The 14,615-nt window shown below is 42.4% G+C and overlaps 1 protein-coding gene across 3 annotated transcripts in view; it reads right to left on the bottom strand.

Annotated features, from left to right (window-relative positions):
• atp6v0a1a (ATPase H+ transporting V0 subunit a1a) overlaps window positions 1–14,615 on the bottom strand; it is a 38,451-nt gene that overhangs the window by 16,105 nt on the left and 7,731 nt on the right. For all 3 annotated transcript variants that reach the window (XM_061981975.2, XM_061981974.2, XM_061981973.2), the window contains exons 4-14: window positions 13,656–13,753; window positions 13,449–13,577; window positions 13,102–13,184; window positions 7,158–7,284; window positions 7,007–7,089; window positions 4,338–4,431; window positions 4,048–4,260; window positions 1,563–1,713; window positions 1,334–1,473; window positions 1,014–1,180; window positions 830–920 (exon numbers count right to left, since the gene is read on the bottom strand). In XM_061981975.2, coding sequence (XP_061837959.1) covers window positions 830–920; window positions 1,014–1,180; window positions 1,334–1,473; window positions 1,563–1,713; window positions 4,048–4,260; window positions 4,338–4,431; window positions 7,007–7,089; window positions 7,158–7,284; window positions 13,102–13,184; window positions 13,449–13,577; window positions 13,656–13,753 — 1,376 coding nt within the window. The remainder of the gene's footprint in view (window positions 1–829; window positions 921–1,013; window positions 1,181–1,333; window positions 1,474–1,562; window positions 1,714–4,047; window positions 4,261–4,337; window positions 4,432–7,006; window positions 7,090–7,157; window positions 7,285–13,101; window positions 13,185–13,448; window positions 13,578–13,655; window positions 13,754–14,615) is intronic.

Genomic DNA, 14,615 nt, shown 5'->3' on the forward strand with positions numbered 1-14,615 from the left:
GTCAGCAGGCCAGGGAAGCTAGGGTCGATAGGGGGTTTAGCTCGCTCGTCTGCGGGAACAAACTGCCGCCATTGCTTGCCGTGCTACCGAGGTCCTTTGTCCCTGAATTGCTCACACACTCCGGCAGATTCAATGGGGGTCTGGCGGCAGATTTCTTTGACTTTATCGTTGGAAATGCATCTGCTTTGAGTGTCGCAGGATATCCACACATTCTTGCCATCTCTGTCGTAGCATAGCTTTCGTCGGTAAAGTGTGCGGAACAAACGTCCAATTTCTTGCCACTTTCGCATCTTTGGGCCACTGGTGCAACTTGAATCCGTCCCTGTTCGTGTTGTTACACCCTCCGACAACACACCGACGAGACATGATGTCTCCAAGGTACGGAAAACAGTCGAAAAAACGGAAAATAACAGACCTGATTTGACTCGGTGTTTGAGAAAATGACGGATTGCTTCCCGATGTGACGCCACGTTGTGACGTCATCGCTCCGAGAGCGAATATTAGAAAGGCGTTTAATTCGCCAAAATTCACCCATTTAGAGTTCGGAAATCGGTTAAAAAAATATATGGTCTTTTTTCTGCAACATCGAGGTATATATTGACGCTTACATAGGTCTGGTGATAATGTTCCTCTTTAATGTAGACACATAGAATCATCATACTGCTGTGATTATATGCATCAAGTGTTCATTCAAGGCTAAGGCAAAATATCGCGATATATGTCGTGTATCGTGACATGGCCTAAAAATATCGAGATATTAATAAAAGGCCATATCGCCCAGCCCTACTCATTAGACTTAAAGCTAAAGACACAACATAACAGTGTGTACCGGGTCAATGCCAATGGGGTATGGTCCTCTGAACACGCCGTCTACTACCGGGTCCAACTGCAAAACTGGGGTGCTTTCGAGCAACTCAAATCTTTAACACAAAATAAAATAGAAAAATAGAATAAGAAATCATTTTGAGGTTAACAATGTTTGCTTATTGAAAAAGCTCGGCAGCCGCGCTTACGTCCAGTTGCCTGCCAAACGGGGGTCAAACATGGGCCGAACGCTCCAGCCCGAGCCAAAGACGTTGAGCGACTTGGAGAAGCAGTCGTTGTAGATGATGCCCGTGTAGATGGAGAAGATTCCCATCAGCAGGATGATGTAGCGGCCAGCAAACACCATGCTGAACATCTGCAACGACACGCGTCGTGTTAAATTTACGGGAGGAGTGGGCGTGTCGCGTGACGGGAAGAACAAATCAAATCAAATCAAATCAACTTTATTTATAAAGCACATTTAAAATTCAAATGAGACGGGAGGGGGTGATGAGGTGGCCTGTGATACCTCGTTGTCGTTCTTCTGAGCGATCAGGCGGCTCTCCCGCAACACCAGATAGAGAGCGGCGCAGGTCATGAGCACGCCGTGGCCCAGGTCGCCAAACATGACGGCGAACAGGAAGGGGAAGGTAATGATGGTGTATGGTGCTGGAGTGGCATCGGATGCAGGGGTGAGATGGCGTGGGAGAGGACACTCGTCATGACAAGGAGATAAAGGCACACACAAAAATTCATACCTGGGTTGATCTCGCGGTAGCTGCCGATTCCGTAGGCGTCTACAATGTTTTGGAAGCCCGAGGTGAACTTGTTTGTCTTGTTGTAGGTGGGTGGGGTCTGTTTGCTCTGCATCCTGTTCAGGATGGAAGGCACTGTGGAGCCACTCTTCTCCTGGAGGCACGAAAAAGCAGATTTTGGTCAAGCAAGTACACCATTTTACCATAAGATAGGGTAGGTAGTTCTTTATTGTCATTGCACAAGTACAACGAAACTTTGTTTTCAGCACAAACCCCTTCAAGATTAGACAAACAAACAGTGTACAGCAGACCTGGGCAATTATTTTGACTCGGGGGCCAAATTTAGAGACAAAACCTTGTCTGGGGGCCGGCATATCTATTTTTAGGAACACTAATACAAAACCTCACAATAATGTCTGATTGAATGCTAAAAACATGATAACAGACCGCCTTAAAAAAATGAAATGGAATTTTTAATTTTTTTACTGAATTACACCCCCAGAATTTACATGAAAATAAAGAATGTGGGTTTTACAATATTAACTATGAAGGATAAAACACTGAATATTGACAACATATGAACGTCACACCCCCTCTCCGTCCACATATTTTACAATCAAGCAAAACACAACAAAAATGCAACAAACAGCAAAATATGAACGCGAAGGGTAAAAACAACCCTATCTACAATCTGATATATCTGATATATTACTAAGCTTTAGAACTTTGTTGTAAAAATCTCCTTCCGCGTCTGTCCCTGACACCCGCATTTCAGGCTGGCCGCTCTGGAAACACTCTGTGGAAACGCTCCCCACCCACACTGCTTGGTGCCTCGTCTGAGCTGCTGTGACGTAGATTACCATAGTAACTAATTCGACGACCATAGTAACTAATTAGATGACCATAGTAATTAGTACATTATGCAAAAGCACAGATTCCGACCATTCAAGACTTACGGTCATTAGAAAACATCACTGCACATCACAATGGCAGCTACACTTTCCATCTTAAAGATCTAAAACAATTATTTGAGAATGTTCGGCGGGCCAGATTGAAAAGCTTAACGGGCCGCATGTGGCCCCCGGGCCTTAATTTGCCCAGGCCTGGTGTACAGGGTTAAAGAACAGGAATGCTGATGGCTCAAGGCACCCCGTAAAAGATGGGGAAATAGGTAAACGCTGGGGAAGGATGAGTAAAAAGATACAAGCTAGACTAGTCTGGAGTGGGGGAAAAAACCTCCATAGCAAAGCACATACAAATTACAACAGCCATCTCGAGACTAGCAACAGAGGGGAGGGAGTGGGGGGCCACGGTGGCAGGCTGCAGCTCTTCAGGCGCTGCCCATCCATCCATCCATCCATCACTCCTAAACGATTCGCGTCAAGGGCGTTGGGTATGTGTGTGTGTGTGTGTGTGTGTGTGTGTGTGTGGCGTATATTTTTGTGGATGCATGTGTGTGTGTGAGCCTGCCGCGTGTCTCTGTTCCGCGGCCTTGGTGTCGTGCAGTCGCTAGTCAGTCCAAAGTCAACAACAGGTGTGTGTTGATGAGAGACAAGAGGGGAGTTTGTTGTGTCTTCGCCGCACTGTCCTTCGGGAGAGTCTCGAAGCGAGGGAAACAATCCAAATTAGAATGTTTAGTATGCGAGTGAAAATAATATTTTCTTTTCACTCTAAATTGTCTATGACTGGTCCTCAAAATTCATCCTGCGGGGCATACAGTCCGATGTTACACAAGAGTGTCCACAGTATCTTCCCGCATCCTCCAATCATTTGTGGCAGCTTTGGGGTACTTTGAAGACTGCCAACAACTTCCAATTTGTCGACAAACCAGAGCAACGCTTACTCCAATCAACAGATGTCCTGTTGTCATAATTCAGAATAGGTGGATATCTTCACGTCCTCGACTGAAGGGTCGACAGGCACACAGCACTACTCCTTCTCCCATGAGTCCGTTGTGTGTCCAGCAAGAATCGCTCCGTCACGACAAGCAGGTTCCCCAAACCCAAGATCTTGTCAATTTCATTGAGAACAGTGAAGTAGTTCCAATGTTTAGATTCGGAGAGAAGTGCAAAAAGAGGCAACAAGAAAGTTAAGACAAGACAAAGACGCAAGCAGGAGAGATAAGGGAGAGGAAAGGGGAGCGTCCGCCCTTGATGAGTGCCAGTGAGAATGCTCGAATTATACCTTAGGCTTATATGTACCAAAACCGCAAGGTTTATGTAACAAGTTAATCTATTGTATTTGATAGTAATTTCTGACCAGTCATGATACTTAAAATGCAGGTATGGAAAGTTGGCCGCAGCCTCTGCTGTTCATGTTTTTAACGTGTCGCTAATTAAAGACCTGGGTGGTTATTTGCTTTTGTAGACCACACACTCACCGACTGAATCGAGGCGTTGACCGGTGCGTTCACGGTGGCTCCACAAGTGAATAAATTGTACAGCACAAATACAAGCAACGTTACAGGATAACTTCAGGAACGTCTCACCGTGCCCCTGCGCAGAGCGAACTGAATGGAGTCCAGGTCAGAGACGGGGCACCACACCTCGGCGATGAGACACTTCTGGGTCACGTCGATGTTGCAGAGGTTGAGCGTGTGGTAGATGGCCTTCATCTTCCTCACCTTGATGAACCACACCCGCACCGCCTTGGCCGCCGCCTGCAGGACCCTCTGTCTGTGGTCCTCCGTCTGGTTCAGCACCTACAGGCCAAATCGCACATGGTGCCAATAATGTGTGTGAGGCTTTTAAGCGATGGGTTTTCTTTGAAATAATTTACCATTTGCAGGTCTTCGATGCGAGCGTTAACCCCCGCCAGCATCTCTTTTCTCTCCAGGGGGGTTTCTGGACATGGGTACAACGTTGCTCGGAAGCTGAAGACATGGAATAGGGAGCAGGACTTAGCAGAAAAATACATAACTAGCGATGGGGACTATTCACATTTGAACCGACACCAATTTCTGGTACCCGGGCACTAGAGATGCGCGGTTTGCGGACACAACCGCGGAGTCCGCGGATTATCCGCGGGTCGGGCGGTTGAAATAAAAAAAAATTAGATTTTATCCGCGGGTCGGGCGGTTGAAATTAAAAAAAATTAGATTTTAAATAGATTCAGGCGGGTGGCAGTTAAATCAATTCGGAAATATATATACATAGTTAAATGTTGTTACCCACATACGAAAAACGAGCAGGCACCTGCAGTACGCCACAACAGAAGAAGAAAAAAAAAAAGATGGCAACGCCGGCAGCAAACGTGGTACGCGACAAACTAAAAAAGGGAATACTAAAGACCAGGGGAAAAAAAGGCCAGAAAAGTTCAGCGTGGACTCGTTTTTATGAGGTTGTAAATCAGGATGATAGTAATGCTGGCTACGTGATTTGCAAGAGCTGCGACGCTGTTTATGTCTACGACAGTCACAAAGTCGGGACATCTAACATGGTGCATCACATTTGTGCAAAACCCCGAAACTCCACAAACACCCTGAGCATGAGCAGTTTCGTCCGCCGTGATCCCAGAAGAGTGCCACAGGATGTTAAAACAAGATAGAACGCAGCTACCTGCAGCAGTTTGAGTGGCGCGAGCGCGCTTGGAGGTGCGCTCAGCGCGGCTCCCAGATGATTGCGCACTGGTGTGCGTCTGGGCCGTGACAGCGTGGCACGCATTGAATGTCTCTGCTGCATTGGATCAGTCTCCTTTCTTTAACAGGCAAAAGCTGTATAACCTCACTAATGCCTTGCATCGTCTATATTAGATATATAACAACGGGTGGGTGCGGTTTTGATAAAATGTTAGTTCGGGTGGATGGCGGATGGGTGACGACTTTTGTGATGCGGTTGCGGATGAAATAATTGCCTATCCGCGCATCTCTACCGGGCACATACTTGCCAACCTTGAGACCTCCGAATTCGGGAGTTGGGGGGGGGTGTTAAGGGGGAAGGAGTATATTTATAGCTAGAATTCACTGAAATTCAAGTATTTCTTATATATAAATAAAATAAATGCCGTATTTTTCGGAGTATAAGTCGCACTGGAGTATAAGTCGCACCTGCCGAAAATGCATAATGAAGGAGGAAAAAAACATATATAAATCGCACTGGAGCCCGGCCAAACTATGAAAAAAACTGCGACTTATAGTCCAAAAAATATGGTACTTGACTTTCAGTGAATTCTAGCTATATATATATATATATATTTTATTTATATTTTTTTTTTTTTTATTTAAATATATATATATAAATAAAATAAATACTTGAATTTCAGTGTTAATTTATTTACACATATACACACACATAAAAGTCTGATCTACAAAATGTGCAGGCAGCATACCCCTTTCCCTTTCGAGCTGTCCTGGATGAACTGAAATTATTTTTTCCAATCATTTTGGAACTTGCAAGCGTACTTCTTCTTCTTACTCGTCGTCGCCGTGTCTCTTCTCCGTTCTTCTGCTTCGTCTCTGTCATGTTTTTGGACATTACTACTTGCCGTAGTTTTGAAGCAATGCATGATGGGAATCCGGATGTTGTGTGTCAGTGTATGAACGTGCCGGCTGGAATAAACACACGCTGAGAAATAGCTCCGTGCCTGCCTACTTTATGGGTTATAGATAAACCTATGGATAATGGAGACATATAATAGTCTCCTTTTCAGGTGAGAGAGGATGCTAAAGGCAGTGCCTTTAAGGCACGCCCCCAATATTATTGTCCGGGTGGAAATCGGGAGAAATTCGGGAGAATGGTTGCCCCGGGAGATTTTCGGGAGGGGCACTGAAATTCGGGAGTCTCCCGGGAAAATCGGGAGGGTTGGCAAGTATGCTCGGTTATCAATACCGGTACTCAACTGTACTGTGTTAAGAAATGTTATTTTTGATGACAAAATATATTTGTTTGTTGCAACATTTAAAAATGAGCCGATTGTGATACCTGCTGTCCAGTTGTTATATCTTGTGACATTTCTGAGTCTCAATTACAGTTGCAAGTCCAAGACGCTAAAATGGCAGTAGTGTTTATGGTGTGACAGCAAGTCCGTTCAGTCTTTGCTGTCTAGTCTTTTGTTGCGCCCAAAATGTTTTAAAACTGCAAGTATTGTACTTATTACACCAGCTATTTGATTGTAACGTGCATCTTAGTTGCAGTTTTTATTAACAAATTTGGAGCTGTTGAAATTGCCATGTAAAATCGCTAATGCTAATCAGTAGCATGTCAACAGTAAAGCCGATGTATATTAGCATCAAACTAGCGCATTTTCGTAAAGGTGGAGCCTACATTTACTTACGTTTTTTTAATTAATTATTTTGTTTGAATTTAAAATTGCAACATTACCAGTCCACTCTCAGTGCTGCTGGAATGATGACCAAGTGCCCAAGTGGGATTCGGTCGGTGCCAAAACTGTACCGGATTCGTTACTCATTCTTATAAATAAAAAAAACATATTTGGGTTTATTCACTCACCCTTCACAGATCTTCTTCACTCTGTTCTTCAGCTGGTCTCCCTGGAAGAAGATGATGAAAACCGACTTGTGGACCTGATCGCCCTGCGGACACATTTAACACGGTAAGCACCTTGACATGCATTGTGTGCACCATAAAGCTGCAGGCTGACCGAACGAGGGTCCTCCAGGGTATCTTCGATGTCAGCCTGCCTCAGGAACACGTTCCCTCTGCAAACTCTCCACAGCATCCTCTCAAAGGTGGGAATGCGCTCTCTTCCGATGACTCCCGCCACAAATCTTGAGCAAAGAATCGGGTCAGTCGTTGCGCTTCAAATATATTGCTTTAATATATTGAGAATGCTTTGTTCATACTGTCATTTTTTATGTTTTCGTCTTTAATGTATTGAGTATAATCATTCTTCGTGCCGTTTGTAATAATACTATTTAGGATTTCCCACATTGCTCTCATATTATCTTTGTTCCCATCTAATAAATGATTGTAATATTCTTTTAGTTGTTGGCTATTCAGCTTGTTTTTATACTTTTTGTACTTATTTTCTGCTTCTTACCGGTACTAATAAAGTACTGCGATACCAATTGATTGAAATTGGTACTATACTGCCTTTGAAAAGAACCAGTACTGTTCTTTCATCTAAATGCCGCTGTGTGGCGGTGACTACAGAGCCTAGGCCAGGGGTCGGCAACCTTTACCAGTCAAAGAGCCATTTTGACCAGTTTCACAAATTAAAGAAAACAATGGGAGCCACAAAAATCTTTTGAAATTTAAAATGAAATAACACTGCATACAAAGTTGTTTTTTTTGCTTTGTGCTATGTATAAACCAGGGATCTCAGACACGCGGCCCACACCTTAATATGAAAATTGAATGTTAGTGCGGCCCGCGGGTTTAATGTGAATGGCGCTTGACAGCGTCATACTTGTCAACCCTCCCGATTTTTCCGGCATTTCAGGGCAACTATTCTCTCGAACGTGCCGTGATGGTACAGCATTTAGCGCCCACTACAACCAGCGTGCCGGCCTAGCCACATGTTGTTTGGGGCTTCTGCTTGCTCACGTAAGTGACAGCAATGCATACTTGGTCAACAACCACACAGGTTACACTGACGGTGGCGGTATAAAAAAACTTTAACACTCTTAATAATAATGCGCCACACTGTGAACCCACACCAAACAAGAATGACAAACACATTTCGGGAGAACATCTGCACCTTAACACAACATACACACAACAGAACAAATACCCAGAATCCCATGCAGCCCTAACTCTTCCGGGCTACATTATACACCCCCGCTACCAAACCCCGCCCACCTCAACCGACGCACAGAGGGGGGTGGGGGTGTGGGGGGGTTGATGTGTGAGGGAGCAGGGTTGGGGTTGGGGCGGGGTTTGGTGGTAGCAGGGGTGTATAATGTAGCCCGGAGGAGTTAGGGCTGCATGGGATTCTGGGTATTTGTTCTGTTGTGTTTATGTTGTGTTAAGGTGCAGATGTTCTCCCGAAATGTGTTTGTCATTCTTGTTTGGTTTTGGTTCAAAGTGTGGCGCATTATTAGTAAGAGTGTTAAAGTTGTTTTATATGGCCACCGTCAGTGTAACCTGTGTGGCTGTTGACCAAGTATGCATTGCTGTCACTTACGTGTGCAAGCAGAAGATGCATATAGCAAGAGGCTGGGCTGGCACGCTGTTTATACAGATCGTAGAGAGCGCTAAATGCTGTACCATCATGGCGCGCCCTTATTATTATTGTAAGGGTGAAAATCGGAGAATATTAATCCCGGGAGGTTTCTGCGAGAGGCACTGAAATCCGGAAGTCTCCTGGGAAAATCGGGGGGGTCGGCAAGTATGCAGCTAAGCCGCATCAGAGTGATCAAAGAGCCGCGGGTTGTCGACCCCTGGCCTAGGCGCATGATGTTGAGTGTGTCAAAACGCACACACAAAGTGCATATAAGCAATATGGCAAAATACCACAATTCTGCTGGTTAATAAAGAGGGTGGTGAAGCGTATTAAGGAGGTATTTGGGCTTGAAAACCAATGGTAAAGGTGACGCTTTAAACAAGGAAGCGCCGCGCTTCAAGTGTTGATTTAAAACACACCACGCCAAATGTGGCAATTAGTATTACCACCTTTGCGTCAAACGTAGGTAAACACAAGGATTTATAAAGAGTGACAGGTAATAATGTAGTTGTTACACCTGTCCTGCTGTTCGCTCTGGTGCAGACCGTAGTAGGGCAGCGCAGGAGAGACGTTCCCTTCTGTTCACTTTACCCCGCAATGAGTCTGCTAAGATCCGCTTTCCGGTCAGAATTCGAGGCCGCCGATTTGTGACAATCTGGTTGCTTTGGTGTTAGTTTTGCAGGACACAACCGGACCTGTTCATCCTTCTACTGCGCAGTGCGTGTGCTCCTCTCTCTCTGTACTCGCCCACTCACTCACTGACGTCACTCAGCCAACACGTTGACATTCTCGCAAACACCCATACTACTCTCATAAGTCAACAGCTCCTCTGTTGTGCACATGTAGATACATAGACATGCACACAGCTCCTTGGCTTGATGCCAAATATTTGCGGAGTTAACACCACCTATCTAACGTAACTACAATTTGTGTTTTATCTTTAACAATGTGTGTTTTACCTGCTACATGGCTTATCTGGGTACATAGTTTTGTTGTTAGTACTTACTAATAATTGTATTTTTCTTAAAGCACAAACCAGGATTGGCAACCATAAATCATGAAGCATTTAATATAATGTAAATAAAGATTTTTTTCATTATATTCTAATCTAATCCTTGATTATGGCAGACAAAAGGGAATATGGAAATTTGTAAATTGTTCTTTAAGTGCAACAAGAAAAACAATGTGTTTAATGCCTTTAGTTTATATTTTAACCTTCTAAAATTGTTCTTTGAGTGCAATAGGAAACATAAGTTTATTGTATTGCAAGATTTTATGTTAAAATAAAACTTTGTTTTCGTAGTTCCCTTTATTTGGAAAAGTATCGATATACATTTTGGTACCTGTAACAAATAATTGGTATCGGGACAACCCTAGTTCTATATAATTTATTCTTTTTGTTACAAGCATTTTTCAGTCCCTTTGTAATCTTTGGTTGATTTTTCTTTTTTTGCTTCTCACTAAGTTGTTTCTATGGACAATGTTTGTCATAAAGCGTCATGAAAGTACTGAAAAATTTAACATATGCTTTGTTTACATCATTTCCACTGTACACATTGTCCCAACTTTGTTGTCTTAAGATAATTTTTTTTAAATATTGATACTTTTCTCTGTGCATAGTGTGCAAAGTGGAGACTTACTTTACATTTTAGCGTTTTTTTATAAGGCATAATTGCTTTGTTGACATTGAAAATTGCAACATTAATTAGAGGCAATATGGCTGCTAAAGTGCTTGTTTCCTTGCTAACAACGGTGTTTAGTCTGCAACCGGACGTGACGTCACGAGCAACTAAAGGTATCGAAATATGGCACCTTTTGATTTTTCGTGAATCATTACCTGGCAGTACCGACCAGAGGTGGGTAGAGTAGCCAGAAATTGTACTCAAGTAAGAGTACTGTTACTTTAGAGATTTATTACTCAAGTAAAAGTAAGGAGTAGTCACCCAAATATTTACTTGAGTAAAAGTAAAAAGTATGTTCTGAAAAAACTACTCAAGTACTGAGTAACTGATGAGTAACCTGTTCGTTTAATGATGACGGCAACAAATAATGCACAAAAACATAAAAATAGCAATGAGCAAATTCAGAGCCAGGAATATCTCTTAAGCAACTAAAACAATAATATATATTAAATAATAATACATTAACTTAAAAAAAATTAAGGCAAATTGAGCCACAATAATTTTAACAGAACCATAGGTCCAGTAGGCAGAGATTACAAAGGAAAATAAAAAGTTAGCCTTTACGCAAACTATAAACTGATAGGTGTGGGCTGCACCTGGGAACACACTGTGCACTTCTGATTGGTGTTTCTATGCATGCGTGTGCCTCTGTCTGTCTATGAGGCTGCAGTGCGTTAATAAATGTCCCCACACGATGTACATTTGACAGTGATTCATAGCAGGGAAGCTAACATCAGCCTACGGTGACAGCCACAATATCTACTAACGTTACTTACCGCGATGTGCTTCCTCAAATTTGACGTTGAGTTCATGTAAGCTTAAGCTTGTTGTTGTTTGCCGCTGAAACTTTATGTGCAGTTAATCATGTGACCGCCTGGCTCTGTTTGATTGGTGAAACGGAGTCAAATGTCACCAGTGACTGCATTTGATTGGTGAAACGCAGGCATGCGATAGATCCTACTTTGTAGGTATGTCTGACAAACCAAAACAAACAAAGCGTGCATTAACAGTTCGATACAAATCAGTAGCGAGTAGCGAGCTGAATGTAGATAAATGGAGCGGAGTAAAAGTAGCGTTTCTCTATAAATATACTCAAGTAAAAGTTAAAGTATGTTGCATTGAAACTACTCTTAGAAGTACGATTCGTCCCAAAAGTTACTCAAGTAGATGTAGCGCGTTACTACCCACCTCTGGTACCGACGTAATTGGGTGCCTATAAATGTACCAAATTCGGCACCAATTCTTACGAGTGAGCACTGTGTAGAACAGGGGTGCTCATTACGTCGATCGTGAGCTACCGGTCGATCTCGGAGGGTGTGTCAGTCGATCACCAGCCAGGCATTAAAAAAATAGTCCTAAAAATGAGCGATCATAAATCTTCAGTATGACGTCACTTTCGTCACTTGATTGACATTCACGGCACCCGAGGGTCTTCTGAGATGATGCTGGCTGCTGCCAGCTCATTAAAATTACCGACTGGAAGGCGAGAAACACTTTATTTCAACAGACTCTGGCGCCGTACCTGTCGTCAAACTTCCAAAGACCGACTGCACAGTTGCACAGTTGCGCTAACAAAATAAGAGTCTCAGAAAGCTGGCGTGCACAAGCTAGCAAGCTACGGAGTTTGCCGACAATGCATTTCTTGTAAAGTGTATACAAAGGAGTACGGAAGCTGGACAAATAAGATGCCAAAAAGCAACCACTTTCATGTGGTATTGGACAGAAAGGAGGACTTTTTTTCTCCTCCATTCGAAAATGCGGACCTTATCAGCACCACTGCATAATCAATGCAAGTCATCAGAATCAGGTAATACACCAACTTATATTCTTGTCTTCATGAAAGAAAGAAATCTATATGTGTTAAACATGCTTGTATTATCATTAAACACCTTTTACTTGTTAACAATATTAACTATATGTGTTAAACATGCTTGTATTATCATTAAACACCTTTTACTTGTTAACAATATTAACTATATGTGGTAAACATGCTTGTATTATCTTTAAACACCTTTAACTTATTAACAATATTAACTATATGTCTTAAACATGCTTGTATTATCATTAAACACCTTTTACTTGTTAACAATATTAACTATATGTATTAAACATACTTGTATTATCATTAAACACCTTTAATTTATTAACAATATTAACTATATGTGTTAAACATGCTTGCATTATCATTAAACACCTTTAACTTGTTAACAAAAACATATATTTCATAAATAAGTCAATATAAATTATATATATGAATGAGGTAGATCCCCACGACTTGATCAATTGAAAAGTAGCTCGCCTGCAGAAAAAGTGTGAGCACCCCTGGTGTAGAACATAATCAAGATTACTATATTGGGTGAAACGTGTGTAAAGGTAACTAAATTAGTGTTATTTCATGTTTAAAGCACTATAATTATGTGAAAACAAACATTTTTTAAAGGTTGTAAACAGTTTTTTAATGGTAAATGGTAAATGGGTCGTACTTGTATAGCGCTTTTCTACCTTTTTAAGGAACTCAAAGCGCTTTGACACTATTTTCCACATTCACCCATTCACACACACACATTCACACATTCACACACTGATGGCGGGAGCTGCCATGCACGGCGCTAACCAGGCCCATCAGTTAACTATGAAAACATCCTACTTCACCGAAATGTGTTTACCACTGTCAGGCCTGGAACCAATTAGCCGCGATAAAGAAGGGACGACTGCACCATTAAAAAACACAAACTCACCCAAGCCGCAGCGGAGTCCCTCGATTTGCCTCGTTGGGGTCCAGCAGGGTAGATGACTCCTCCAGGAGCGTGGGGTCCTCCATCTGTAGGAGAGTCCATTAACAGTAAAAAAAGAAAAAGAATATTAAATAAAAAAAGGAGACGGTTAATTGCTAAACTTCGAGATGTCTGGTTGAATGATTAACCTCCTTAACAGCTTATTAAAGACAACTTTACAACTTTACATCTGTAGTTTGTGGAGCGGCACTGATGTTTGGGCAAAAGTGAGCGGGATAAAAGCGAGGTTCACATTGCTACTTTCTCCACTGTGTCCTGGCTCGCATGTTTTGTTTCTGTCTCGTGCTCACCTCGTCGAAAAACTGCTGAGTGCGCCGCAGAATGTGCTTGAGCTCGGTCAGCTCCAAGAAGTTCTTTTTCAGGGCTTCCTGGTTGGTGTTTATTTCCTTCAGCTCGTTCTCCAGCTTCTCAAAAGTGGCCTGCGGGCGAGTCGAGCGGGAAGTAAACAAACGGCGCTACTGGGAGATCTTGGCAGGCTAGTAGCGATGGGCACGTACCTCCAAGTCGATCATGTCTCTCGGGAAGGGGACTTCTGGGTTCTCTCCGGTGTCGACTATTGGAATATTGGCCTTCTTGATCTCTTTCTCCACAAACCCTGACGATCAGTAAATGGCAGCGATACAATAAAAACTTGACACTTAAGGAGCAAGCCACCCCAATTAAATAACACATCGAAAAACAAAGGGCTTAAAGCAGGGGTGTCAAACTCAAATACAGAGCGGGCCAAAATTTAAAACTGCGGGCCAAGGCTGAACAAAGTAACCTTTTAATAGGGACCCAAACAAGTTTTGCATTGAATATTGAACAAGCAAGGCGTATATAACTTTATAGTGACATGCAAAATCGAGTTTCAAATAATAATAAAAAAAATATCAATGGCATATCAAATACAATTTTAATACAAATTGAATGCCTCTTTTCTATTTGCAGCCTTCTGAGGTAAATATCAAAACAAACTTTTTCCACGGGCTAAAAATAAATTTGAAAATAAAATAACAATAATGAATGAATCAAACATTCAAGCTGAAGTAGCAAGAGAAAGTGAATGAATAAAACGTTAATTATTGCTCAGTTTGCTACACTGATTTGCTTTAACACTGAATACTTAATAGTGCAAAATCAACGTTTAAAAAACAAACGACAAAACATCAATGGTATATTAAATCAAATTTAAATAAAAAAATGTAATGCCTTTTTTCTATTTGCAGCCTTCTGAGGTAAATATCAACATTATTGGGTGGGGGCGGGGATGGGGGGGCGCAGTTTGGTGGTAGCGGGGGTGTATATTGTAGCGTCCCGGAAAAGTTAGTGCTGCAAGGGGTTCTGGGTATTTCTTCTGTTGTGTTTATGTTGTGTTACGGTGCGGATGTTCTCACGAAATGTGTTTGTCATTCTTGTTTGGTGTGGGTTCACAGTGTGGCGCATATTTGTAACAGTGTTAAAGTTGTTTATACGGC

Source organism: Nerophis lumbriciformis, linkage group LG24, assembly GCF_033978685.3.
Source record: "Nerophis lumbriciformis linkage group LG24, RoL_Nlum_v2.1, whole genome shotgun sequence".
Lineage (NCBI taxonomy): Eukaryota > Metazoa > Chordata > Actinopteri > Syngnathiformes > Syngnathidae > Nerophis > Nerophis lumbriciformis.